The sequence below is a fragment of the Plecotus auritus genome, assembly GCF_963455305.1.
Source record: "Plecotus auritus genome assembly, chromosome: 6".
Taxonomy (NCBI): domain Eukaryota; kingdom Metazoa; phylum Chordata; class Mammalia; order Chiroptera; family Vespertilionidae; genus Plecotus; species Plecotus auritus.
In genome coordinates, this window is record NC_137773.1 from 168,714,671 (window position 1) to 168,742,242 (window position 27,572).

A 27,572-nucleotide genomic window follows, 5' to 3' on the forward strand; every position below is an offset into this window, starting at 1 on the left:
TGCCTGCCTGCCTGATCACCCCTAACCACTTTGCCTGCTGGCCTGATCACCCCCAACTGCCCCCCTTCCAGCCTAATCACCTTTAACTGTCCTCCCCCCAGCCTGCTCGCCCCCAACTACCCCCCCTGCTGGCATGCTCATCCCCAACTGCCCCCCCCCCCCGCTGGCCTGCTTGCCACCAACTGCCCCCCCTAGCTGGCCTGATTGCCCCTAACCATCTCTGCCCCGGCCCCGCCACCATGGCTTTGTCCAGAAGGACATCCAGAAGGTCTCCCGGTCTAATTAGCATATTACCCTTTTATTAGTATAGATAATCCCAAAGAAATATGCCCAAATGAGAGTCAAGCAGGAAAATGTGGGCCATGAACTGGACCAGAATCAGTTGGGAAACCTAAGCTGAACATCTCTCCTCCTTGCAGAAAAAAGAGCGACTTTTAAACTAAGGGGCGAGGGGTACGTAACTGGCTCACAGACTGTAACTAGCTCCACTACTCCGTGTTTATTACGTAAACCCCTTGAGCCCCGTTTCCTTGTTGTGCCGGGGCTTATGAGACCAGGTGAGGACACAGCCTGCACCTCCACTCCCAGCCCCCGGGAGCTCCCTCTGGCCTCTTGCGATCCAATTTCAAAATGACTTGTCTGTTCCACCTGCTCTGAAAGTCTCATGGTGCCTCTTACTGAAACATTTGAGTCGGGCCTAAGTATTTGAACAAAATCTAAAATAAGGAAAGATTCATTTCAGGCAAAGAAAATCTCCCACAATGCTAGTATTAGAGAATTCGGTTATTCCCTTTTGCTCATTTTCATCACCTACAAAAAGCATTTATTAAGATAAGCTCGTGATAAATGCCCATCCAGCATCTGAATTAGCTCAGGATTCCAAAGTCCTTTCCTGTTCATTTCTGCTCTTCCCCACTAACACACACACACACACACACACACACACATTCATGCACATCATATATACCCATGTGCACCCCTACATGCATCCCCATACGTTCATACACATGTTAACACACCCATACACAACACACACACATGTATATGCACACACACACACACACACACGCTCATGGACACACACTCTTTTTACATTCTCTTGGCATAATTTCTTTTTTTGTTTAAATATATAGTTGATTGATTTCAAAGAGGAAGGGATTTGGAGAGAGATAGAAATATCAATGATGACAGAGAATCATTGATTGGCTGCCTCCTGCACGCCCCTTACTGGGGATTGAGCCCACAACCCAGGCATGTGCCCCGACTGGGAATCGAACCGTGACCTCCTGGTTCATAGGTCGACATTCAACAACTGAGCCACACCGGCTGGGCTCTGCATAGCAAATTTTTAAAAAATACAGGTTAATTTTATTAACCAATGTCACCCCAATAAATTTAAATAAAATAAAAATCCAGGAAGAGATCAGTTCCCATGTCTGCCCCACGAGCTGTATTACCCACTCACACTCCAGGAAAGCAACTTCCTGCACTTTGTTTTTAAATTCAACTGTCGAGCCATTTTCTTTCAGCTGTAAATAATTTTTTCAGGGAGCAATACCTCCAAATGCCTCTTTCTCAGAGAGCAGCTTAGAGCAAGCATGTCAAACTCAAAGGCCAACACAGGCCAAATAAATGAGGCATGTGGCCCACGGGCCGCGAGTTTGACATGCTGGTTCTGAGTTCTGTCCGTGGGTTCCTCACAAGGATGAGGAAGTAAACAAACCTCCTCCAACAACCACAGCCTATAACTTTGAGTGAACAAACACCAGTTTCTATAGTAAACATCCCATCACAAATTTTGCGGCCTCAAGGTTCAGATCAACAATTCGTAGAAGTATTGTTTTAATGATGATATTACAGGAAAACTATTCGCTCTTTGGGTAAAGACAATGAGATAAAATAGTAGTCCAGACTTAGCCAAGTTCACTATCCTTTTTATTTGGATAAAACAAAGGCACTTTCACAGCAGTCGTGTCTACAGCTTCTCATTCTCTCAAGATCTCTCTTTAAAAAAAAAAAAAATTAAGATTGGTTTTTTTGTTCTACTTTTTGTTTTTATAGTATATGTAGCATTTAAGTATAGTTTGCAAAATACAACATGTGGTTTTAAGTTTAACAAAGAATAGAAAAGATTTGGGGGATGTTAATAGCTAATCTCCATGGCATTAGGTGAAAACGTAGGCGAGTGTGTTAGTTCACCCGTCACTTTGAATGCTTCTCTGTCACCATGTTTACCCAGAGGTGCTGTGCTCCAGCGTCTCCCTTGACCTTGGAGGAAATGTTGAAGGGGTCATCATATTTGGGCTAAAGTCCTTGTACTTGTAAGTACTCACAGAATCTTTCTGAGTAAAGAAGATCAGCACAAGATGATTTTGTTGTGAGTCAGTTGGTGTTTCTTGACACTACATTCTGACAGTTGTTAAAAGAGAAAAATACAGTAGCATTGATTTTTCATCTACTATTTATATCTTCATTCACTGTTCTTGAGAATGGATGTAAATTAGCCAGGTTTTTTTTTTCTCCTGAAAATCAAGTGTGTGAAAGGCTTTAAAAAATATATATATGGCCCATTGAATTAATCCATTTCACAAGAAAAAATGCAAATTAAAAGGCATTAAAACCAGCACTTCTTTAATAAAATGATCATTATGATTAACTGATTTGAAAAATTACAAAACACTGTTTTTTATACATTAGAAATAAAAACTAAACATAGTGGTCTTTATTTGCCCAATAAAATTTCTAGGGGGTTTAAAATTATTTTTTACTTTAAATATTTAAGTATGATTCTTAGCCCATTGGGCAATTTTGTTGATGTGATTAACTTATAGGTTAGTGTAACTAATATACCCCTCAGTCCATGTTAGGCATGCGAAAACCATCACTTTGATTTTTCCAAGATCCGATTAAATTTTTATTTTAAACTCCCATTTCATGGGGAAGGAGGAGAATATGCATCATTTTTTTTCAGCATACTCCAATTTCTTTATTGATTAAGTTATTCCATATGTGTCCTTATCCCCTCGTTACCCCCCTATTCTCCCCACTCATGCCCTCACCCCCCTGTTGTCTGTATCCATTGGTTAGGCCTATACGCATGCATACAAGTCCTTTGGTTGATCTCTCCCCCTTACTCCCCTCCTCCCCTACCTTCCCTCTGAGGTTTGATGGTCTGATCGATGCTTCTCTGTCTCTGGATCTGTTTTTGTTTATCAGTTTATGTTGTTCATTATATTCCATAAATGAGTGAGATCATGTGATATTTATCTTTCTCTGACTGGCTTTTTTCACTTAGCATAATGCTCTCCAGTTCCATCCATGCTGTTGCAAATGGTAAGAACTCCTTCTTTTTTACCGCAGCATAGTATTCCATTGTGTAGATGTACCACAGTTTTTTAATCCACTCATCTGATGGGCACTTAGGCTGTTTCCAAATCTTAGCTATGGTGAATTGTGCCGCTATGAACACAGGGGTGCATATATCCCTTCTGATTGGTGTTTCTAGTTTCTTGGGAAAAATTCCTAGAAGTGGGATCACTGGGTCAAATGGCAGTTCCATTTTTAGTTTTTTGAGGAAACTCCATACTGTTCTCCACAGTGGCTGCACCAGTCTGCATTCCCACCAGCAGTGCACGAGGGTTCCTTTTTCTCCGCATCCTCGCCAGCACTTGTCGTTTGTTGATTTGTTGATGATAGCCATTCTGACAGGTGTGAGATGGTACCGCATTGTCGTTTTGATTTGCATCTCTCAGATGATTAGTGACTTTGAGCATGTTTTCATATGTCTCTTGGCCTTCCTTCTGTCTTCTTTCGAAAAGTATCTATTTAGGTCCATTGCCCATTTTTTTATTGGGTTATTTATCTTCTTTTTGTTAAGTTGTATGAGTTCCCTGTAAATGTTGGAGATTAAACCCTTATCGTTGATAACATTGGCAAATATGTTCTCCCATGCAGTGGGCTTTCTTGTTGTTTTGTTGATGGTTTCTTTTGCTGTGAAAAAGCTTTTTATTTTGATGTAGTCCCATTTGTTTATTTTTTCTTTAGTTTCCATTGCCCTAGGAACCATATCAGTGAATAAATTGCTTTGGCATATGTCTGAGATTTTGCTGCCTGTGGATTCCTCTAGTGTTTTTATGGTTTCCTGTCTTATGTTTAAGTCCTTTATCCATTTTGAGTTTATTTTTGTGTATGGTGTAAGTTGATGGCCTAGTTTCATTTTTTTTGCATGTATCTGTCCAATTTTCCCAACACCATTTATTGAAGAGACTGTCTTGACTCCATTGTATGTTCATGCTTCCTTTGTTGAATATTAATTGAGCGTAGTGATTTGGGTCGATTTCTGGGTTCTCTATAATATGCATCATTTTGTACCCCACTCACCCAACCTCCCGCATGTTTTCCATGAAGCTGATCTAAATTCCAGTAGGAGAAAGCTCTGTACATTGACGATTGCTGTGGACATATCAGATTTATATTTGGTTATTGTATTGCTTTTTTATTAGTATTCCAGTTAAGAGTAATGGGACCAGGGGAGTAGCTGTCAGAATGAAGAAGAGTGTAGTGGTGATTTGGAAAGTCATTTCAGGAGATATCATCGCTGGATACGCTGGGAGCAGCAGGAGGGAAAGGAGAACTCATAGATGCCTCTGAATCGTCTCATGGGTGGATGGTGATAAAATGATTGGTCATGCAATGGGGTCAAGACAGACTGGGGGACTCTCTTTGGGTACACTGAATTTCGGTAGCCTTTGGGACACCCCATTGGAGAAAACCTGTAAGATAAATAGAAGTTGGGTGTGCAAGTGAGAAGCATGGCTTGAAGGTGCAGATTTGATGGCCATCCTCAGACATGACAGATGAAACCCTGGGAATGAATGGAGTCGCACAGACAAGGAGGGGACAGTGCTAAGACAGAGCAGCTGAGCAGAGACTTGCAAGGGACATCAACTTTCAGAGGTGAGCAGGAGCAGAGCCAGCCCTGGGGAGTGAGGAACAGAAAGAACAGGGCAGAGCAGCAAACACCAAGGAAAGGGTGAAGAAGGAGGAGGTCCTTGCTGCGAAATGCTGCAATGCTGACTGCGATGAGGCACTGGATTTGGCACCCATCAGGCCAGCTGGTGGCTTTCAAGGAGTCTGTTTCAATAGGGAGGAGAAGAAAACAGCCAGACTTCGGGGGGACTGACAGGTGACATGGGAGCTGTCTCTTTACGTCAAGGAGTTTAGCAAAAAGAGAGAAGGAAAAGGTTTGGACAAAGGACATGTCAGTTTGGGGTTAATGTTTGTCATTGTTTTGTTACATTTTAAATCTGGGGGAGACTTGAACATGATTTTAACCCGAGGAGGGATCAAAGAAAGAGGAAGAGAATGAAGATATCGGAGCTAAAACAAATAAAGAAGAGCCCTGGCCAGTGGCTCAGTTGTTTGGAGTATTATCCTCTTACACACACACATACAAAAGGTTGCAGGTTCTATTCCTGGTCAGGGCACATACCTACATTGCTAGTTCAATCCCCTCTTGGCTTGTGCATGGGAGGCAACCAGTCGATGTTTCTCACATTGATATCTCTCTCTCCCTCCCTTTTCCTCCCTCCTTTCCTCTCTCTCTCTCAAATAAACGAAAACATATTCTTGGTGAGGATTAAAAAAAGAAAGAAAAGCAAAGAAAGGGCATCCAGCTTTCTTGGTGACCTGCAGTTTCTGCCTCATTTCTTCTTTAAAGAGAACAGAGGTGAGGCCTGACAATTAGGAGGAAGGTGCCTTCCTTGTGGTGAGCACATAAAATAATGGCAAATGCAACCAGAGGTGCTTTTGTATCGGCTTTTCTTTTCTCTTTACGTCATTAAATAAAAGTCAAGTCCACTTAATAGTGAAATTCACATTACAAGCATGTATAAAGTAGAGATCAAGCACCCCCCACATCTATCACCTTCTCTTATCCCAGCCCAGATTTGGGGCTAAGGAGTTTATTGCTCTGCCTTTACGAATTTATTGTATGTGCATTTATAATGAACCAGCTGGGATCTTACTAGGACTCCTATTCTCCAACTTGGTTTTTCATTGTATTACGCATCTTTCCATGTCAGTGCACATGAATTCTTCCTTGTTCTTTCTGACAGCTGCAGAAAATTCCACTTTCTTGCAGCATAATTTAGTTAACATTCCCCCAAAACAGGAACATTTAACCGATCTCAAGATGTTTACCATGCCAAAACCTCAGTAAATATCTCTGTACACACACATCTTGGTGCTCTTGTTTTTTCTTCAATAAATTCTTAGAAGTGAAGGCAAATCACTGGGTCAAAGGGTGTGTGCATTTTCAGTTTTGATACTAATTTTTAGTTTGCTCTCAAAAAAAAAAAAAAAAAAAAAAAAAGCCATACTGCTCTATCCGTCTACCAAAGTTTTGAAGAACGTCTTTTTGCTCATGCCCAAGGCAATAATGAGTGGTAATCATCTTTAAGTATTTCCTGGCTTGTTGATGGCTCACTTTGAGCAGAAATGCAGGGCTATCAGGGAGCTTACTTTTCTAGAAAAGCAGAAGAGGGGCCATCCGTTGGATTTGAAGAGGAGGAAGGGGATGAATGTGTGAGGACTAGGACCACTTTAGGAGACAGCCACTTAGGTGAAGTGGAGCAGCAACTGACCCAGAAGGTCTAAACAGCTGGAAAGCCCAGAGGAAGTTGGGGGTGGGGAGGCGGGGGGGAGTCCAAACATTTTTATAAAACCAATACAGTTAGTTATGTGACTTTTCTGGTTTGGCAGCAAGAACCAAAAAGTGGGCAGCTGGATTGGTTTATGGCTGGAATGGATCAAGTTGATGGTGTAACAGAGTCACTTGGTGAGAAATAGACACTTCTCATGGTTGAGTGATGACGTGGAGGTTTGCGCTTGGGAGCATGAGAGGTGAGTCGAGGAGAAGGGCTGATAGAGCAGAGGGACACAGAAGGTCCAAAAGACGACAGTTCGGTGACAATCAGGTCAGGGGCAAGGCTGAAGGAGAGTGAAGGAATTGGTGGGGTGCGCAGGGAGCTGGTGATGACCAGAGAGGTCTTTCCTGAGTTCCAGATGTCCGCACTGCAATGGCCACTGCGAACTATGGTGAGGTGTGGGGAGCGGAGCAGGTGCTACAGGGAAACAGAGCTAAAGGTGGCTAGACAGCAGCAGGAAGAGCCAGGACAGAGCGGGGCCGGGTGGGTCCTCATGGGGATGGCAAGACAGGGTGGAGTCCGATGCTGCAAACCTCAGGTGTGCCTGAACAAGTGAAGAGTCAGAGGTTTTTCTACTCGTGACTTATTCACCGATATTTTTAGCAAAGCAGTGATATTTTGGCAACATTAACTCCTAAAACTAGATGCTAACCTAATATTTAAACTCTTGGGGTTTGTTAGGGAATTCACAAGTCAGGCCGTTTCAGGTTTATGCTCTCTCTGCCCTTTCTACCTCGCTTCCCCAAGCTAACTCTTTCCAGCCCCTCAAGATTCCACTCAGGGATCTTCCTCGATGCTTGCCTTGGAGCCCTAGATTGAGCTCAGTGCCCCTTACCTGGTTTCCCAAAAGATGACCACGTAAAGTGGACGTGACCTTCTAATGGGTCGCTCTCTCCTATCACACAGGAGCCTGGAGCAAGGACCTCGTTCCTATCATCTTTGAGCTTATTATCTTCCTCAATGCTTGCTTGGGAGCCCTCCTTGTGGGAGGGTTCAGGTTGATCATATAATAAAGATTCCTTCCTTCAAGGAGCTGGAAATGCAGTCATGGGAAGGACAACCGGGCATAAACTAAGAATGGCATGTCCTTCATTGAATTTACCCATCTCATTGAGAAAACCTCCATTCTTGAACATACTTGCACGGGGCCAATTCAGACCTTCCAAAGCATCCTACCTTTGTAGGCAACACTTCCTGAGCAAACAGAAGTCTGTTTTTTACCTTCTACGATGGAATGCAATTGGTGAACTCCTTTACACTGACAGTGGTCCAGTCAACTTTTAGCGAAGGTCACATCTGGGAGTGCCCACCTTCCTAAGTAAGACCTGGTACAGGCTCTCCAATATTATGTATCACTTTCTGCAATTTGAAATATGACAAATGGAAATATACATCTCTGGATGCTTCTACTGCTTCACCTGATGCAGAGTCTGGTTCCTTGCTCAGGACAACCTTCTCTCCCTCAGAATCCTCACGCCCACCTACAACTATTCCACACACCCTCTTCAAGCCGAGCCCAGATTCCACTGCCCTCTGAACCTCCCTCCCCTTTCAACAGAGGGGACCATGCCCTTCTCTGATGCATGCCACTTATTGTCGGCTTTGAGATTGTTTTGCAAGCCTGCTTTCCCCCTAGACTTGTTTATAAGGCCATGGGTGAAGGGGACAAATTCCACCTTGCCCACTGTCGCCTTCCCTATAATGTCGTTCATGTGTCCAGTTTTCCATGAGCAATCGCTGAACACAAGAACTGAGCTTGTTGGTCTAACGCAAACACATTGGTGTACAATAGGGTGAAGGATAAGGATTTGGCGCGTGTCACCATAGTCACAGGAAATTTTTCTTGTACTTCCCAAGAAGGTATTCCTCACAACCCATTCCTGACTTGTTTTTAGGTAGGCTTACCTTTTTTGATGATTTTGTTGTTTGTTTCCTCTGGGGTTTTTTAATGTGTGGAGAGTTATCAGTGAAACTAATCTATCATTTTGGCTAAGAAATTAGCTTCATCCACACACTGTTAAAGGGAGTTGTAGTGTTTTATGGTGAACCACTTCCTTGCCTGACCTTCTTTAATGCCTGTGATAGTGATTTTACTAATCTAATTTGTCAGCACCCTCCAATACTCTGCCGGCCACTAGAGCATTTTGAAACCAATTACTGAAGGAGCAAACAGCGAAAGAACTGAAAATAACCTCTTACGCTAGAGACCCACTCAAATGCCCAAGCTCCTGTACAGGCTGTTTCAACCCTGGGCTCTTCCCTTCTTGAAAGTCTTGGATATGTTCTCAGATATAGCTGGGCAGGGTCGGAGAAGGGGATGGCCAGGATCCATGACATGCAGGATGCCATATTCCAAAAGCTCTGCCTTCTTCAAGATAATCCCCCAAACGATTTCCCCTTAAACATTTCCCACCTACTACCAGTTCAGTGTTTCTCAAACCTTCCTCTTTCCCATACGACCTTCAAGACTTTTGCATTTTCTGCATACCACCTCTATTAATTGTTCAGAAAATGATTTTCTGCCCGGCCGGCATGGCTCAGTGGTTGAGTGTCGACCCATGAACCAGGAGGTCATGGTTTGATTCCCAGTCAGGACACACACCCGTGTTGCAGGCTTGATCCCCGGTGTAGAGCATGCAGAAGGCAGCCGATCAATGATTCTTTCTCTCATCATTCTACCTCTCCCTTCCTCTCTGAAATCAATAAAAATATTTTTAAAATGATTTCCTCTTTTTACTCAGGTAAAACCTCACCTTAGTCCCCCCAAGTTCATACAAAGATCTATACACTTGATCTTAGCCAAAAGGCCGAGAAGCAATCACGAAAAGATCTATAGAGTAGGGGGACCTACGGCTTCGTGAATCCCTCCACTGCTCCCCTCAGATTCCCACTACCACGGCCACAGAAACTTGCACACAAGGGGGCTCTGTAAATAGTGGCTGAATGAGTGACACTGTCAACACAGCCCAGAAGACCATGATCACCTTCCCATTCCTCCTTTGTCTAGTCTAGCTTGTAAGCGCCTTGAAATTGGTGGTCCCAGTGGTACCACCAGTTTCTGGCCATTTATAAACTCCCAAGAGCCTCATTTAGTAATAATCTAAAAAGAGTTGATCTCAGGGAACTCATACAACTTAACAAAAGGAAGATAAACAATCCAATCAAAAAATGGGCAACGGACCTAAATAGATACTTTTCGAAAGAAGACAGAAGGAAGGCCAAGAGACATATGAAAACATGCTCAAAGTCACTAATCATCCGAGAGATGCAAATCAAAACAACAATGTGGTACTCTCTCACACCTGTCAGAATGGCTATCATCAACAAATCAACAAACGACAAGTGCTGGAGAGGATGCTAGAAAAAGGAACCCTCGTGCACTGCTGGTGGGAATGCAGACTGGTGCAGCCACTGTGGAGAACAGTATGGAGTTTCCTCAAAAAACTAAAAATGGAACTTCCATTTGACCCAGAGATCCCACTTCTAGGAATTTTTCCCAAGAAACTAGAAACACGAATCAGAAAGGACATATGCACCTCTATGCTCATAGCGGCACAATTCACCATAGCTAAGATTTGGAAACAGCGTAAGTGTCCATCAGTAGATGAGTGGATTAAAAAACTGTGGTACATCTACACAATGGAATACTATGCTGCAGTAAAAAAGAAGGAGTTCTTACCATTTGCAACAGCATGGATGGAACTGGAGAGCATTATGCTAAGTGAAATAAGCCAGTCAGAGAAAGATAAATATCACATGATCTCACTCGTTTATGGAATATAATGAACAACATAAACTGATAAATGAAAACAGATCCAGAGACAGAGAAGCATCGATCAGACCGTCAAACCTCAGAGGGAAGGTAGGGGAGGAGGGGAGTAAGGGGGAGATATCAACCAAAGCACTTGTATGCATGCATATAAGCCTAACCAATGGACACAGACAACAGGGGGGTGAGGGCTTGAGTGGGGGGGTTGGAGGGGTAATGGGGGGATAAGGACACATATGAAATACCTTAACCAATAAAGAAATTAAAAAAAAAACTTGTTCCAGAAATGAAACAGAAGCAAAAATAAATAAATAATAGTTGATCTTCATTTTATTTATGTTGAACTATACTAAGAGGTATTTATGGTCTGGTTTGTATGCCTCCCATCCAATCCTTCAGAACTGATACATACATGCACACACACACACACACTTTTAAAAATTGTCACAACAACTTAAAAAAATAGAGTGAGACTAAGGAGCTCGCTCTTAACGTAGGGTGGGAATGTTCTGCTTCACAGCTCGAAGTGTTTGCTTTAGTGATCAACCCAAGCTAGTAAACAACCCAAAGCACAAGTTCAGCCTTTTCATGAGCCAAATTCCTCAATTTAAGACCAAAATACGTGTTCATATTTGCTGACACTATTTAGACAGCTTATGTAACAACCCTCCACTCAGCTGGATAGATTGGCTAAAAGTGATATGACATCCTTGGTACAGAAGATTTTAGGTTAAAATAGGATTTTAAATAAGAACAATGAGCGGCTTTGTATAACAACTTACAAAATTCCCAAGCCACAAATATAGTCACAAATAAAATATGTGGCCACTTCATTAGTCCCCCTACATTAATAACACTTAGCAAGCACGGGAGTTTGCCTGTTAAGAAAATACACTTAGGTTTCCTTTGAATACAAATTGACAAACAACTCTATTTTCTTAAATGTCATAAAAGTGTTTATGAAATTCTTTGTCTTGGATCCACACCTATTCAAGTGAATTCAATGAATATCTATTGTAGAACAGAAGACAGTGAAGATCAACTATTGGAATGGACTATGTCTAGCCCATAGTAGGCACTACATAATGGCAACTATTATTATCAAATTCAGCAAACACTCACTGAGCAGAAGCGTGAGAAGTGCATGGTAGAGCAGACATTTCACTGAGCTGGGCGGGGTCCTGATGGAGTGGGGGCTTGAGAACCGGTCCTTTTGGACCTTGCAGGGAGCCAGAGATTCTGCCCAGAAGCCACTGAAAGGCCAAAGTGAAGTTGGGCAGGAAATGAAAAGAAAAATGAAATTCTTGATATCAGAATGCAATTAACACCCACTGTCCCAGAATAGTTCACATCTGCTTTCTGGTTTTGCTCTTGAAAACATATTTATATTAGTTTCACCCCAAACTCAAACCTCAGATGTCCCCACCCAACCCTCTGAGGTCTGAAACATGTGACCTTGGCTCTGGGTCTCTTCTTCCATAACGTAAACAGGTGGAACCAGATCTCTAAAATCCTTTCTAGACTTTTAGGTCCCGATTGTGATCCATTTTAAGTTGCAAAATGGAGTGGCCAAAATCAACATAAACCCAAAAAGCATTACCCAAGTTACTGTATCTATTCCTGAGTCAGGGCTAATGCCAAATACCTCTCCTCAAGTTTCAGTCCCCCAGATTCCTCCCCTCTCTGCTAGTATGTTCCTTATTCTATGTGTTGAGCTCACTTCTTCGATTACTCATTGCCTCCCCAGTGGCGGCATCTGGATCACATGTCTGCCTTCAGAGCCTACAGAAATGCCCACTCAGTGGCCAATGCCCAATGCCCACTCAATGGCTTTCACCAAGCCCCAGCCTCGAGGTATCTACAGTGTTTGCTCTTCCCGGACAGCGTTAGAGAGTGGGCCGGATCGCGCCTGGAGTGTCGGAAGGGACCCAGGCCTCAGATGCCTTGGACTTGCTGGCTGTGAGGCTACGGAAGCCTTCTTTCAACAAGCTTGCCCGGTGATTTTAGGCATAATCGTTTGAAATTCGCTGCTCTTTCAACGACTAAGTTCGCGATTATTTTTTAAGGAAAAAGGGTGTTTCAATAGAGATTTTTTTAAAAAAACAGGAATATAAAAGAAAAGGTAGGCGGGGTGGGAAGAGTGTCGTTCAAAGCTCTAAGGTCCAGGAACCTGGCACTGGTGCTGTCGGCCTAACTCAGCCAAGTGGGAACTCCTGGAGAGAAGAGAAAGTCTGGAGGGGCGACGCACTCGACGCCCCGGGGACCCGTCGAAAGGTCGGGAGTCAGTCGGGTGGCCACAGCCCTCGGGGTCGCCAGGCTGCTAGCCGTGAGTGATGAGCCCTGCGCAGCCTCAGATTCCAGGCTCCAGCGTGGAGTCCCCAAGCAGCCCCGCCCCTCCTGTTACCTTGGCAACAGCGGCCCGCCCGCAGACAGCGTGGCGCGAAAAGGTGGGACTTCCGGCTCTGGGAACCAATGCGCATGCGGAGACCGGCCAGTCACAGGTAACTTCCTGTCACGTGATCTTAAAGACCAATAAAATATTCTAACTCCGGGGTCACGTGCCTCCGTTGCCATTAGCAACCAGAGGCTTCTAAACAGCCCGCCCGTCCTCCGCAGCCGCTGTGGTCCAACCTCCTTGTGGTCCCAGTTTTGGCAGGGCTGCGCCTGGCCTCTCTCGCTCCTTGAGGCCGCTCACTCCCGCCTGCCGCCATGGTGAGTAGCGACCCGCTGGCACCGTGCCGGGAGTGGGCAGCGGCCGGGGCTGGAGACGCGGAGCGGGGCTCCACAGTGATGGCGTGGCCTGCGGCGGGTTTGAGCCCGGTTCGGGGCCTCCTTGGGGAGGCGAGGCCGCACCGGGTGCGAGGGCACAGTTAACCTCGGCCGTAGCCCATCCGGGATAGTCCTAGCTGGAGAAGCCCTACCCAGGCGGCCCCGCTCCGCCGCGTGGCGTGGCGTTACTCCTCGCCAGGTCACACCGCGCAGGCGGATGGTGAAGAGAGCTGGCGGGACTCGCTGCTCTCAGGTTCTCATTCGCTTCCAAAAACTCCAAGTGTTTACACACACACACACACACACACACACACACACGCACACACCCTTTAACAGCATAAACAATTATGTGTTAAGGAGCCGAGGAGGGAGAACGTGGTTGAATCCAGCTTTCTGATGTGAGAATGACTTTAAGAGTCCAAGCCTCCCGTTTTACAGCTGAGGGAACTTGGTTGACATTTCTTTTCGTTTTGACCTGTTGAAAAGAGGCCCCGTTTTCCTGTATGCTAAAACAGTGTAACTATAAAATGAAAAAGAATTTCATTAATCTTTAGCTCATAGTTGTCAAGCTGTCATCTGGTTTAAATTCAAGACCAATTAATGGCTATGCCAAAACCAAATCTAATGTTTAAAGCTGTATGAGAGGAGGTAAGGTTGAGTTGCTGTAATAGAAATCTAAAAAATAATGGCTTAAAGAATATCGAGGTTAGTTCCGTCTCTCTGCTCATCTCAGGTGAGTGAGTCAGTGCTGCTCCATTAAGTCATTCAAAGATACAGGTCCCTTTCATCTTGCTGCTCCCCCAACCCCTAGGCCCTACCTAGGGCATAGTTACTGTCTGCAGGTTCAGCCTACCAGCCGTGGGCAAACTACGGCCCGCGGGCCGGATCCGGCTGTTCTATCCGGTTCTTTTGCTCTCCCCTCCGCTCCTTTACTTTGAATTTATATTAGTTCACACAAACACTCCATCCATGCTTTTGTTCCGGCCCTCCGGTCCAGTTTAAGAACCCATTGTGACCCTGAGTCAAAAAGTTTGCCCACCCCTGGTAGTCACACCTCCTCCAAGGGTCAGAGAAGGGGTGTAGCAAAGCCCCCCTCCCCCATCCTAAGGCCCAGGCTTTGGAAGTAGCCCTCATCTCTTCTTCTGACAGCCATTACTGAGAAGTAGTGTGGTCACACCTGACTGCAGGGGGTCTGGGAAGTGCCCCCTGGTTGGGCGGCCATGCACCTGAGAAGAAGGGAACAGGATTTAATGGCCATCTGGCGTCTCCACCACAAGATAGCCTGTGTTTTCATTGTTGGTTCCTTTATTACAGTTTCAAGACTAACAGATTACTTCTTTCTCTCTCTTTCAGGCAGAGTTGGGCCTAAATGAGCACCATCAAAATGAAGTTATTAATTATATGCGTTTTGCTCGTTCAAAAAGGGGCTTGAGACTCAAAACTGTAGATTCCTGCTTTCAAGACCTCAAGGAGAGCAGGTATCCCGGTGGGAACACGGGTCCTTCCGGCAGCCAATGTGGGGAGGCTGTGGCAGAGGCCATGCAAACCATTGCCAGGGTTATCATGGTCAGTTATCACTGAGAGCAGCTACATAGCCACATGGATGTGTGAGACTCAAATTAAATTGTGGTGGGAGCAATCCGTTCTCAAACCTGCACGCATAAGGGGTTGCAGTGGGACCATGGGCCTGTCACCTCCACCTCCTGAGTCTGTGTTTCCATCTGCAGAGTGAGGGGATTGAAGAAGTTGGCCCCAAAATTCCCTCTCAACTCAAACACTGTCTGTGGGAGATGGATTTTTAATGCTATTGTTGATGATGATGTTCACCTTTATGGAGTAGTCAGTGGTCCATGGAGTTTTAACTGAGAGAAGTTAGATTTTTTTTGTTTTATTTTATTTTCGAGTCTCAAGAATGCTAGGAGAAGCAACATATAATTATCATTGATTTTCTCGTAGGCATGTACTACCTTGTGAATAGTTTCTACAATTATTGAAATGCTAGATAAATAGTAGAAAGAAAGGAGAAATTGTAGAGAGCGCCTGGGAAGGCACATGAGCTGATTGATTGTCGGCTGAGTCCAGTGACGTTGGCAGAGTCAGGTGTGTTGTCAGCCTGACCCTTACTTAGCTCAAGCGCCAGGGGGTGGGTTTCATTATCTAAGTTCAGCCAGGCGCAAGGAACAAACGCAATTATCCGGGCTCAGCCAGGAGTGACAATTACAAAGAAGCCACAAGAATGAAGAATTGCAGCTCGATCCTTAACCATGATTTCACACAATATCCTTTGGCTTAAACTGTATAAAACTTCCTGGAATCGTGCCGTATATAATAAAGGCGCTGCACCAGCTCTGGGTCACTGTCTCTCCATCAGGGGCAGCTGTCCCACCCGGTCCCAGCTTTCCCTACTGTCTCTGTGTCTGTCTCTTTCTTTTTCTCAATCCCCTATCGCCCCTACTCGGGACTCGTCCACTCTCTAGCCGTGCTGGTCGCAGTAAAGAGAGACTACTTATATGAAATTACTTCTTCCAGGTGACCTTTGAAATTACTAACTGTGACAAGACAAATTTCAGTGAAGAATAAAAAGATTTTTAAACTGAAAACTTAAAGAAAAAAGTAAATAATTTGGGGGAATGTCTCCGAGCATGTACTTGTATTAAAGGATGTCCACATTTGAAGAATGAGCCACAATTTAATTGCTTAAATAGACATCAAAATTTAATGCAGCTTAAGTTATTAATAAAGGGGATAGCTCCCAGAAAGATTGTCACAATAACCCGTCATCCCCTCCATGTCACAGTGCAGGTTTCTTTTATTTTGTAATTGGTTTTTGTTGTTCATGCGGAAGTTTGGGTTGTTGCATTGCAGGCTGGTGGACGAGACCTTCACCATAGATGAAGTCTCTGAGGTTCTGAGCGGGTTGCAGGCTGTGGTTCACAGTGAGGTGGAGTCGGAGCTCATCAACACGGCTTACACCAACGTGTTACTCCTGCGGCAGCTTTTCTCGCAAGCTGAGAAGTGGTACCTCAAGCTGCAAACAGATATCTCTGAACTTGAAAACAGGTAATAAAATTTGTACCTGCAGTTATGACAATAGCGGCCCAAGCATGTTCTTAAAAGTTAGTGAATGTCTTCTCAGGGCAGGTGCGCAAGAAAATTCAGGCTGGGCAGTGGCAAAGCATGGGTCCTGAGTGACCTTGGGTGCCACTTGACGTCCTCTTCAAAATTCTCTGCTTCTACTGTTCCTGGGCATTAGAAACATATGAAATTGTCTTTTAGGCTATTACTAACTATTCCTTACAGTATATTTAGTAGCCTGATCAGCATTACAATAAATCTTTAGAGATAGGTCAACTAGACCTATCTTTTAAATAGGAAATGTAAAAAAATTTTTATAATCCCAACATCATCAAAGAGCTCATTAATTTTTTAAAAACTGGCAAGCTTGAAACTCATCCTCAGAAAAGTCATGCAGAAATCAGGAAAGACTGACCTCTGACCCTGGGGGCTGTTATCTAAGCACAGCTGCAGCTTGTGGGCCATGTTGAGTGTTGACCATGGGTAGGGCCTGTGGTAGGGAAGGAACACCATGAGCAGGTTACTGGCGAGTAAATGAGAAGCTGGCTGGGAAGGAGCTTGGACGAGCAGTGACTGCATTCCCACTGAGGCTCTTGTAGCATCAGCTCTCGCTCACCTTTACGAAGGAGAGGAAGTAGTCAGGCGGCGCACCCGAACCCCTGTCTCCGGGACTGTGTCAGACTTCTTCAGGTGGCTCGCACTACCGTAATCACATCTTTGTGAGGCTACGCGATTAAAATCAGTTTGTCTCTCTTGAACATCTACTAGCTAATGATGTGTATTATGTGATAATCTCCCTATGGCACCTCAGAAATACAGAGTTGCCTACAAATTTCAGACATACTTGTCTAACATTGTAGTTCCAGCAGTTACACTGCACTCAGTGGGTGGCAAGTCCTAGGTGCTGTGGCAGACTCAGAGTTGAGGCCTGTGTTTGGACGCTGACCGCTGGTAACTGGATAGTACCCTGACGTGGGGAGGGGTGCATCTTGCTCTGTTCTCCCAGCATGTGTGAGATTGGTTCCGGCGATTGTATTCTTGTGTGTGTGATTTTACTTTAAATTCATTTTAAATAAATGTTTTTCAAATTTGCTTTTTACTCTCTAGGGAATTACTAGAACAAGTTGCAGAATTTGAAAAGGCAGAATTTACATCTTCCACTAAAAAGGTAATTTTGGTCATTTTAAGTCCGTGCTATAATAGCCAGTATTTAAAGTTCCCAAGTTACTCTGGGCACTCAGAGGTGAAAGTGTGAGCCCTCAAGGTAAAGCATTCAATTTAAGAGCAGGATTGAAAAACTGTCTTAGATTTTCAGGCAAAAGAGGAAAAGTTTTGTAAATAACTCTGAAAGCCTGTTTTTGTCCACTATCTCTCACACAACAAACACACACACACACACACACACACACACACACACTCACTCTCCCTGCTGTCCACCTGACTCCAGCCATATAAACTCTCTACTCCCATGATACAGAGTACAGGCGTGTCAGCCACACCCGCGTGCACATCCTGGCTCTGACACTCCAGAGCTGCGTGACCTTGAGCAGTTTACCTGAAATGGCTGAGCCTCGTTTTCCTCGTCTGTCACGTGGAGACCGTACTAACAGGAGCTACTTCTCTTTTCAATCCTTCTCGTCATTTGCAGTGACTACTTATTGCCCCATAAAAACCCCCGAAATGCTGCTGAGAGGAACCCGTGAATATACACATACAAACAATTTCCCAGGTATTCCTGTGGAACACATTTCTGGCTAAGACGTTTCTGGGTCAGAGGGAATGGAGTCTTTTGGTTTTTGTACACATTGCTACACTGCCAAGTAATTCTTCATCTGCAGTGTAGTTGCCTAAATCCTCATCACTATTAGTTTTTCCCAGAGTCTGGGTTCATGCAGAAATCTGTTTCCGCTCCCACATGTTAAAGGAAAGGGTAATTTTGGGTCATTTTCAATCCCAGTCCTGAGACGCTAGGGTTTTGTACCTGCTCTGGCTTTAAACACCTTCCCTCCTTTCCTTCCATCTGTATTTTTTACAAAAGATGTGGGAGGATGGTTTCATGTTTTCCTCCCATTTGTATTGGGCCCTGGGATGTAGCAGAGAACCAAACCCACGTGAATCCCCTCGTCCGAGGAGCTGACTTCCCCGTGGATGTGCTTACACAGCATCTCCATTTAGAAAGTGCAAGCGTTCCATGATCACACGCGATTTATTCTGTGCTGGTTTCAGCTCGGTTTCTGTATTTCATTTCAGCCCATCATAGACATCATAAAGCCAAAACTTGCTCCACTTAACGAGGGTGGAACAGCAGAGCTCCTGAACAAGGTAATGTTGCCATCATTTTGGGGGGCGCAGATCCTCTATTCCATCCTCTCCTTGCCTCGCAGCTCTAGAATGGAGACACTGAGGAAGAGGAGGCTGGGTCAGGGTTTGGTCCACAGAGGGTAATTAGTCTCTTGTTGTTTACTTAATGGTACTGGTGGGCCAGAAGAGGGCATACTTACCTTCTAGCAAGTCTGAAACAGCTCTTTAAAAAATAAAAAAATAAAAAGTTTTTCAATTACAGTTGACATTCAATATAATTTTATATTAGCTTCAGGGGTACAGCATAGTGGTTAGACATTTATGTAATATACAAAGTGATCCCCCTGACAATTCTAGTACTCGCCTGGCCTCACAGTTATTCCAGTATCAGTGAACATATTCCTGCGCTCTGCTGTACATCTCCACTGAGCAGCTCTCGTTGCATTTTCTCATGGGGAAGTGAAGAGCATGGAATTCTGGACATTATTTATTGATGGGCATTTGAAATTTATAATCTGTGATAACAAAGGGAATTTAAGATGTTTATAAAAATTACCAATATACAAATAAATATTTTTCATGATTCCTGTATTGTCAGTATTATGCTAGATCTTGTTAGACAAAAAGCAGTCTAATACCTGGCCTTTTGCCCTCAAACACGTCCCGGTCTCGTGGGAAGGGGGAGCTGGTATTCTGGAAGCAGAGATAAGGAAACGCTAGCTGTTGCCACAGGTGCCACCGGGCGGCAGCAAAGGCGCAGGGGTGTGTGTAAGAGGAGGACAGACTTGGGGAAGGCAGTGCTGGACGGGGCTGAAGAGGAAAGACAGGTTAGGTTGTCAGAGGGAAGAGAAGGGCATGGCAGGCAGCACAGGGAGGAGGCTGGCAGGATGGGACCAGGCAGCACTCTGATGCAATGGTGCAGTGTAGGCCGAGAATAGACGGGAGTTGCAGGATCAGGTGGGTGAGAGACGGCAGGGAGGGGCTAGGCAAAGGCTGAGGGGAGGCTGAGAGAGTCTGAGACGTGAGAGAAGCAACTAGGAGTCTTAGAGCCAATGGAGACTCCAGGTGCCATGGCCGGTACGCTGGGGAAAATGGGATGTTACCCATAACCAGGGCATGCAGGTTTTTATTATCTACTAGAGGCCCGGTGCACAAAATTCATGCATGGGAGGGGGGTCCCCTCAGCCCAGTCTACACCCTCTGCAATCCGGGACATCCATCTCACAATCCTGGACTGCTGGCTCCTAATCGCTCACCTACCTGCTTGCCTGGTTACCCCTAACTGCCCGCCTCTGCCAGCCTGATCGCCCCTCACTGCCTCTGTGTGCCGGCCTGATCGCCCCTAACTGCCCCCCCTGCCCACCTGGTCGCCCCTAACTGCCCCCCGGCTACTGGCTAGGTCGCCCCCAACTGCCCCCTCCCTGCTGACCTGGTTGCTCCTAACTCCCCCACCCTGCCAGCCTGGTCACCCCTTACTGCCCCCCTGCTGGCCTGGTTGCCCCCAACTGCCCCCCTCTGCCGGCCTGGTCACCCCTAACTGCCTCCCCTGCTGGCCTGGTCACCCCCAACTGCCCCCCCGGGCCAGCCTGGTCGCCCCATGCAGCCTGCTGTTCAGTTGTTTGGTTGTCCCTCACTAACCCCCCTGCCGGCCTGGTCGTAGGCAGCCATCTTGTGAGGGCATGAGGGTCAATTTGCATATTAACTCTTATTGTATAGAATTTTAAAATGAAACAAGTAATGTCAACTATTAAAAATTCTTTGGCTGAAATAATAAAACTTTAATTTACTCACAAAGGAAATTTTAAGGCTTCAAGAAGAGAATGAGAAACTGAAGTCCAGGCTGAAGACCATCGAAATGCAGGTACCTGAGAAACACGCTAATGAACCCTGAGAGTTACTTACAGGCTCATCCTGACCGTGTTGTGTTCAAACTTGACTGCAGGCTATGAACGCGCTAGACGAGAAGTCAGAGCTAGAGAGGGCGCTGCGCGACTTACAGCTGGACCAAGGCAACCAGAAGGTGAACTGAGGCAGCTCTCTCACGTTGGCTAAACAGAGCTATGAACTGAACATTAAGTCCTCGTTACTGTTCCTCCCCCACCACTCCCCTCACTCCCCCGCCGCTGTTGTGCTGCACGGGGACCTCCTGGTCCGGGAAAAGCCAGTGAGAACGGCACCCATCACTCTGCCTTCCAGGGCCGAGGACACATACTCAGCTCACGTGTCCCAAGAGCTCATTGGCTTACAAGAGATCCTTATATATATATTTTTAAATACATATTTTTGTTGATTTCAGAGAGGAAGGAAGAGGGAGAGAGAGATAGAAACATCAGTGAATCATTGACTGGCTGCCTCCTGCATGCCCCACACTGGGATTGAGCCCGCAACCCAGGCATATGCCCTGACTAAAAATCGAACCAGTGACCATTTGATTTATGGGTTGATGCTCAATCAACTGAGCCACACAGGCTGGTCATAAACAATTTTATTATTCTTCCATGTGTATCATTTAAACTTCTTCACCAGGATTTTTTAAACTTCAAAATAGAAAACCTGTTTGCCATCTGAGCACTGAGACACACAACCGTCATATCTAGAATCTCACCTCTGTCCTGCTTCTCTTCGGAATCCTCGCAGTTCATAGATCACATTTTACGTGTTTGGAAGTCAGTGAGATTGCACTCTGCCATGTGTAGGACACCGTGCACTGAGGGCTGAGAGCGAATGAGGGGGCAAGGGCTGGCAGCGCCGGGAGCCAGGGTGCAGGCCGGGGAGGGAGGCTGGCGTGCACCTGCAGCGTCACCTGCCTTCCCCTCCTGTGCAGGTGAATCACCATCTAACACAGTGACTGCTTAGGACGTCAGCATGAACTTATAATCACATGTGTATTTTCATAGGATTTTATAAAGGCCCAAGACTTGAGTGACTTGGAAAACACAGTTGCCGCTTTAAAGAGTGAGTTTCAGAAGACACTCAGTGACAAGACAGAAAACCAGAAATGTCTGGAGGAGAGTCTAGCGACAGCCAAGCACGATCTGCTCAGGGTTCAGGAGCAGCTGAGCATGGCTGAAAAGGTCTGAATTGTCTGTGAATGGCCATGGAGTGGTGGGTGCCGTAGAGGGAGAGTACTGGGCGAGCACTGGACAGCTGCACATTCACATTTCCCTCCAGCTGTTGACCAGTGTGTGTTCTAAAGATTTATCATTTCTGGGCACTGAAATTCTTCCATCTTTGGCCCTAAAATATCTGTGATGATAAAAATCTCCACGCCTTGTGCCGTGTGGTAGAATATTCCACAGTGGCTTGCCCTTCCTGCCAGTCACTCCTACAGCCTGTCAGAGGGATGGGTGACTTTTTTTAAGAATTCTATACCTTTAATTTGTAAGAATTTGGGAGCAAAAATTTAAGTAATTTAAAAATCCTGAAATATGACTCTACTTTGGGATTTGGAAAGAGATCGTGCTTATTCTGCCTGAAATTAGTTTACTGTTTCAAATGCCTTCCCATGTCTTGGACACAGTATGCTTGAGTCATTTGCTAACATTATGTTTGGAGAGACATTTTATCAGCTTGTCATTTGAAAGAATATTTTTAAAGTTTGGATACTCTTAATTTTATATGAGTATGTTTTTTAAAGAAGTCAGAAAATAATATAAGCAGAATATTAGTAAAATTAGAGCAAAAAATATACACTTTCATCAGATTTGTTCATTCCTTCCTTAACTACTTCTTAGTAGTGAGCGGGCATGTTTCACTGTGCAGGAATTAGAGAAGAAATTCCAGCAAACAGCAGCCTACCGGAACATGAAAGAGATTCTAACCAAGAAGAACGACCAAATCAAAGACCTGAGGAAAAGACTGGCAAAGTAAGCCGTGCCCGTGTGCCACTCGGATTTGTCTCCCCGCTGGGTCGATGTCTGTTCTTCCTTAAACCTAAGCTTATGTCCAGAGAGATCAGGCCGGTGGGCATTGCTCTACACTTAGTCCGAAGCCTGCATCTGAGACAGCGGTGGAGCTTTGGCCTGGCCTTGTCTGTAATGCCCACCCGGGCTTTTCGGTAGAGCCAGTCCTGTAGACTCGCCCGTGACTGCTCTAGGCTACTCCTGGCAGTGGATTCAGGTAGCAGGATATCGGGTGGGAAACAGCCAGCTGGCAGGGCAGCATTGGGCATTTCTCCTTCACAGTGTCCTTGCAGCATCTAAGACCTGGTCGTACTGTGCCCTCAGGTGACACCTTAGGTGCAAGAGAATGAGATTCATGCAGATGGATGCCATGGCCAGCATGGCTGACAAGTCCATGCTCACATAGACCCCAGGTAGGGACAGTGCAGTTACAGGAACTCACCGTGCAGAGGGAGGTCTCAAGTGGTGGCGCCCACCACGTACTTGGCGTTTGCTCACAGTCCTGGTCCAGATGGAGTCTACTAATCAGGGCCACTTCTGTCATCAGCAGTTTTGTCTGCAAACTCAGCTGACATCTTTATCAGGGTTCCAGGGGAACAGAGCTAGGAGGTGGATCTGGGCTCATTAACCCTTCACTCGCTTAGCCATACCAGCTCGTGGTGTGGATCTGAATTTAGATAATGACTGATTTCTCCTCTGCCGTCATGGATCTGTCAGATACAGAGGCTTGAGTCTGAAGGCATCTCAGCAGTTAGCTGGTCCCTTCTGCCTGCTGCAGGAAGCCCCTCTGAGTCCCCGCACAGTCCTGAGTGCCTGACTCTGCCTCAGCCGTGAAGTAAAGCGAGAAATGCGGTGTCACTGCTGCAGTCACTGGAGGTGTTTCACGCCAGCTCACCTGGTAACAGTGACAACAAGAGGGCATCATGATGTTATGCTCTTAAGTTAATTGCTATCTCTTTCCAGATACGAACCCGAAGATTAAAAACTGAAGGTCTCATCCGGAAGCTGCCGTAGAGTGAACACAAGCTGTTCTCACCTCAGGCATGTATTTTGAAGAAGTTTGTTGTAGTCCCTCTTTACTTTTCTGATGTTTAGACTTTGCTCCAACTGTTTAAACTGGAGTCCTGTTTTCAGTTGCCTAAGGACAGCCTGGCTCTGGCCATTGTCCCAAACCCCTCTCTGCCGAGTGCTCCAAGGTCTTGGCTCACATACACTGAGTCCCTCACAGTAAAGAAGAGATGTTTAGCGGGAAGAAGGGTCTCAACCTTTGCATTCCTCTGAGGAGAACCCCTTTTTAGCAAATGTTAAAGCGAGCAATCTCCCTACCTATGCATTCCCCAGGGTAAATACAGATACAGAGTTATTGAAGACATTACAAATAAACCTTATTTTTAAAAATGAAACCTAATTCATTTTCTCTATTTGATCATCAAGAAATATAAGAATGAATTGGAAATGTAAATACCACCTATTATAGGCAACATTTTCACCGATTATAGGGAAAATTAACAGTGAACGTGAGGATTTAACTTCTGCGGTCACCTCCATCCTGTGCTTATCGACGGAGGTTCGGACATTTTTTGCAGCACAGCTTACCAAGAAAACTGATGGAGGGGCCAGGTGCACCCTGTCCTTCCACAGCTGAGAAAGTGTCTGGGCTCAAAATAAATGGGCAATAGTCCCCCCTTATCCACGGTTTCACTTTCCATGGTTTCCGTTACCTGCAGTCAACCTCAGTCAGAAAATATTAAGTGGAAAATTCCAGAAATAAACAATTCATAAGTTTAAAATTACACACACAGTTATGTCCCAGCATCTCCTATTGTCAGCTCTGAACAACGGGACAGCCACCACTGAGCTCAGCAAAGCTGATGTTACCTCCCTTAGGGTTTCAGTGAAGGGAGTATCCCCTGCCCGAGGTGGGTTCTCCTGTCAGCCATTCCAGCACACCATCCCTCGGAGCCTTCTGACCCTCAGTGCTCTGCAAGGCCGTGTGGAACCCGCCTCATTTGGGGGATGCCATCATCTTGGAGCAGTGTCTTGGAACTGGCCTCATGTGTCCTCGCCACATGCCAAACCCTAAAGCAGAAGAGAACCCCCACATCAGTAAACCCAGCCAGCTTCTGTTCTCGCTCCCACTGGGCCGACATCCTCACGATCCACGCCCACACATGCTTGCCAGTTCCCGCCAGCCCGTGGGAGCTAGCCAGGTCTGCAGCCCTCCTGGGGAGTGACTCACTGCCTCCCCGGCAGGGCACCACTCCTCCACACAGGCCGTGCTGCCGCTCACCCATGTGATGGTTTAGGGGGAACGAGGGGAAGTGGGCAGATCTTGGGGAAGACAAAGGTTATCCTTCCAGTCTTTTCTCCCAAGAGAGGCCTTTGCATGATTGTCAGGTGGGGGAGGCTGCCCTTCTCTAGCACAGGGGTGTGAGCCACCTGCTAGACCCAAGAGTTCAGGGGAACTTGGGGTGTCAGGGTTCTTGAGGGCATCTGCCCAAATGGGCTCACTTATGTCTGAGTCTCATTCCTTCCCAATCAGAGCCCTCGCTTAAAGGAGACTTTCTAGGGGTGTGAATTTTGTTCTCTTTGTAACATACTACCCTAACGATCCCATCTGGGCCTGTTTCTCAGCATGTTCTGTTCTCTGCAGTTAGGTAGTAGGGGTCTCTTTAAATGTCGCCATGTGGCATTCTAGTTGTCACAGCATCTCCTGAGGTGACAGTTGGCTAGTCAGAACCTGCCCCTCTCTTCCTTCATCCCAGTCCATCCCAGGTGAGAGTTCTCACCGTCAGGCTTACCACCAGCAGTGAGGTCCTGCTGTCATCTGGCTGCATGCCGTGTCTCATCCTGAGGGCCTGCTTTCTTAGGCCACTTCTGGCATCACCTCTTTTAACTGGGCTCACCTAAAAGCAGGCTCTGAGACAAGGATTTCTGTTCAAGTAGTTTACTATTTGGGGGTGTTCCCGGAAGCACTATGAATGTATGGGGGCATGAGACAGGAAGGGAAGGAAGTCGGTACAGCAGGTGACCGCTGTGGACTGCCACCCTTAATCCCTCTCGGGAGTGTGGAGGCTAGAGCATGGTCCAACTCCTCAGTTATCGGGGTGATGTTACCTCTGGCACTCCTGTGCCTGCCTGCGCAAGCTCCCATGGCCAAGAGGCCCCCAGGGGCAGAGACACCCAGAGCCTCCTCCTGGCCACCTGCAGGCCAGGGTAAGCATGTGGTTCCACAGTGAACTAGGAAGACAGGAGAGTAAATGCAGTGGACAATCTGACAGGCTGGCCATACTAACCAAAGGATGAACGCACACTCAAAGAAATCACAAACCGCGTTGAGCCTTTTCAGCCCACTGTGCTCAGGTGGCCAGGCCACAGCTGCCTTTACCTGGTTACAGCCCTGAAAATGAGTATCCCTGGACTGAGAACCCAGACCAGACCCCGTCTTAGTGATTCAGGCCTGTCGTGGGTGCTCAATCCAAATGTTTGTGAAACTGAACTTCTGCCCCCTGCGCAAGCACAGCTTAAGCCGTGAAAAACCTTGGTAGCTTGACCAAAATTAGGTATTACCTATGAGTTAATTTTCTAGTCCTAAGGTTTCTCCATATAAATGATCAAAACTTTAAAATCAGCCATTAGAAAAATCTTTACCTTGGGACATAATTTCCTGTCTTAAGCGGTGAGTCATAAGCATGATTTTATCTTTTCCTGGTGACTCCAAGTTGCTCCTACACTATTACATTGATATCTGTATCAGTGACCTGTTCTGCAGTGGCCTCGGAGCTACTGAGGTGTGGAGAGATCTTTGCCCCTATGATAAGTGGTTTGCAAGCACTATGTTTTTTGAGCTGTTACATCTGATTTTTAGGGTTTGCGCACATCCACCCGTGTCCTTTCCTACCGGACTGGCAGCTAACACTCTGGTTTTGATCAGTGTGCCAATCTCTGTTGCCATTTCTTTTGGGCTTGGTAAAGAGTGGCTTATTAGAATTCCGTGCATCCTCAGTGAGGGCTTGGAAACGCCTCCTCTGTGAGTGAAGTGCATAGACTTTGTGGCATCTTGGCAGCTCTATTTTAGATTGATTTAGAGGAGAATGTTAGGTTGATTTCAGATCATTTTAGTTTCCGGGTAAATGATTTCTTTCTCTTGCCTTATTGTACTGGCTATGACCTCCAGTGCAGTGCTGAACAGAAGTGGTGATAGAAGGCATCCTTGCCTCACTATTATCCATTAAAGGATAATGTTTGCAACCTTCTGTATTAGGTTAAGGAGGTGCTTTTCCATTCCCAGTTTGCTATGAGCATTTATAAAAATTACGAATGGGTGTTGAATTTTGCTAAATGCCTTCTCTGTATCTATGGAGATAATGATACAATTTTTTCTTCTTTTCTGTTAATGTTGTGAGCCACAACACTTAATTTTCTAACGTTAAACTGTCCTTAGGGTGCTGAAACGTACTCCACTGGGTCATTGTGGGTGGGTGTTGTAGTCACCCTGGCACATGCAGGCAAGAGTGGACCCACAGCTCCTCTGTCTTGGCAGAATGCCTTGTGGTTCTCCAGAAGACGCGAGGCGGGGAGGCCCGGGAGGACCTGCTCCCAGGCCATCTCCCACCCGCCTGCTTGTCTTCCCGGGAGGCTTCTGATGAAGTTCCGGTGAGCTCAGAAAGACTGCGGGATGGAAAACTGCGGCGTAGTGCAGTCTAGACGCGGCCCCTCAGCAGCGTGGCCTCCCACCGCGCATGCTGCAGTCACCCGCCCCTGGCGTTTCCGTGCTGTCCTTTCTGGTGTGAGAGGAGGACTAGGGAGCTGGCACCGTTGGCTTACTCTCGGCCTTTGATTGTCTGCATAAGTAATAAACTGCCTGAATTTAGAAGTGGCACATTATATCGTTGCCATCGGACCCAGCAGCCTTGGCTGCTGCTCTGTGCTTGGTAACCCCTTCAGGAATAAAGGATTGTGGCCCAGCTACTGAGGGGTCGCTGGCCATAGGCCCTTAGCTGTTCCTTTGCAACTGCCCAGCCTAAGAGAACCACCTCCCCCGAGTTT

At 46.0% G+C, this 27,572-nt stretch overlaps 1 protein-coding gene across 1 annotated transcript; it reads left to right on the forward strand.

Moving 5' to 3' along the window:
- Positions 1–13,036: 13,036 nt before the first annotated feature.
- On the forward strand, positions 13,037–23,916 carry LZTFL1 (leucine zipper transcription factor like 1). Its single transcript, XM_080672325.1, has 10 exons — positions 13,037–13,188; positions 14,599–14,723; positions 16,111–16,305; positions 17,428–17,488; positions 18,571–18,642; positions 20,417–20,482; positions 20,564–20,641; positions 21,519–21,695; positions 22,384–22,487; positions 23,487–23,916. The coding sequence occupies exons 1-10, from the start codon at positions 13,186–13,188 to the stop codon at positions 23,503–23,505; spliced, it is 900 nt and encodes a 299-aa protein (XP_080528451.1). The 5' UTR covers positions 13,037–13,185; the 3' UTR covers positions 23,506–23,916.
- The last annotated feature ends 3,656 nt before the right edge of the window (positions 23,917–27,572 follow it).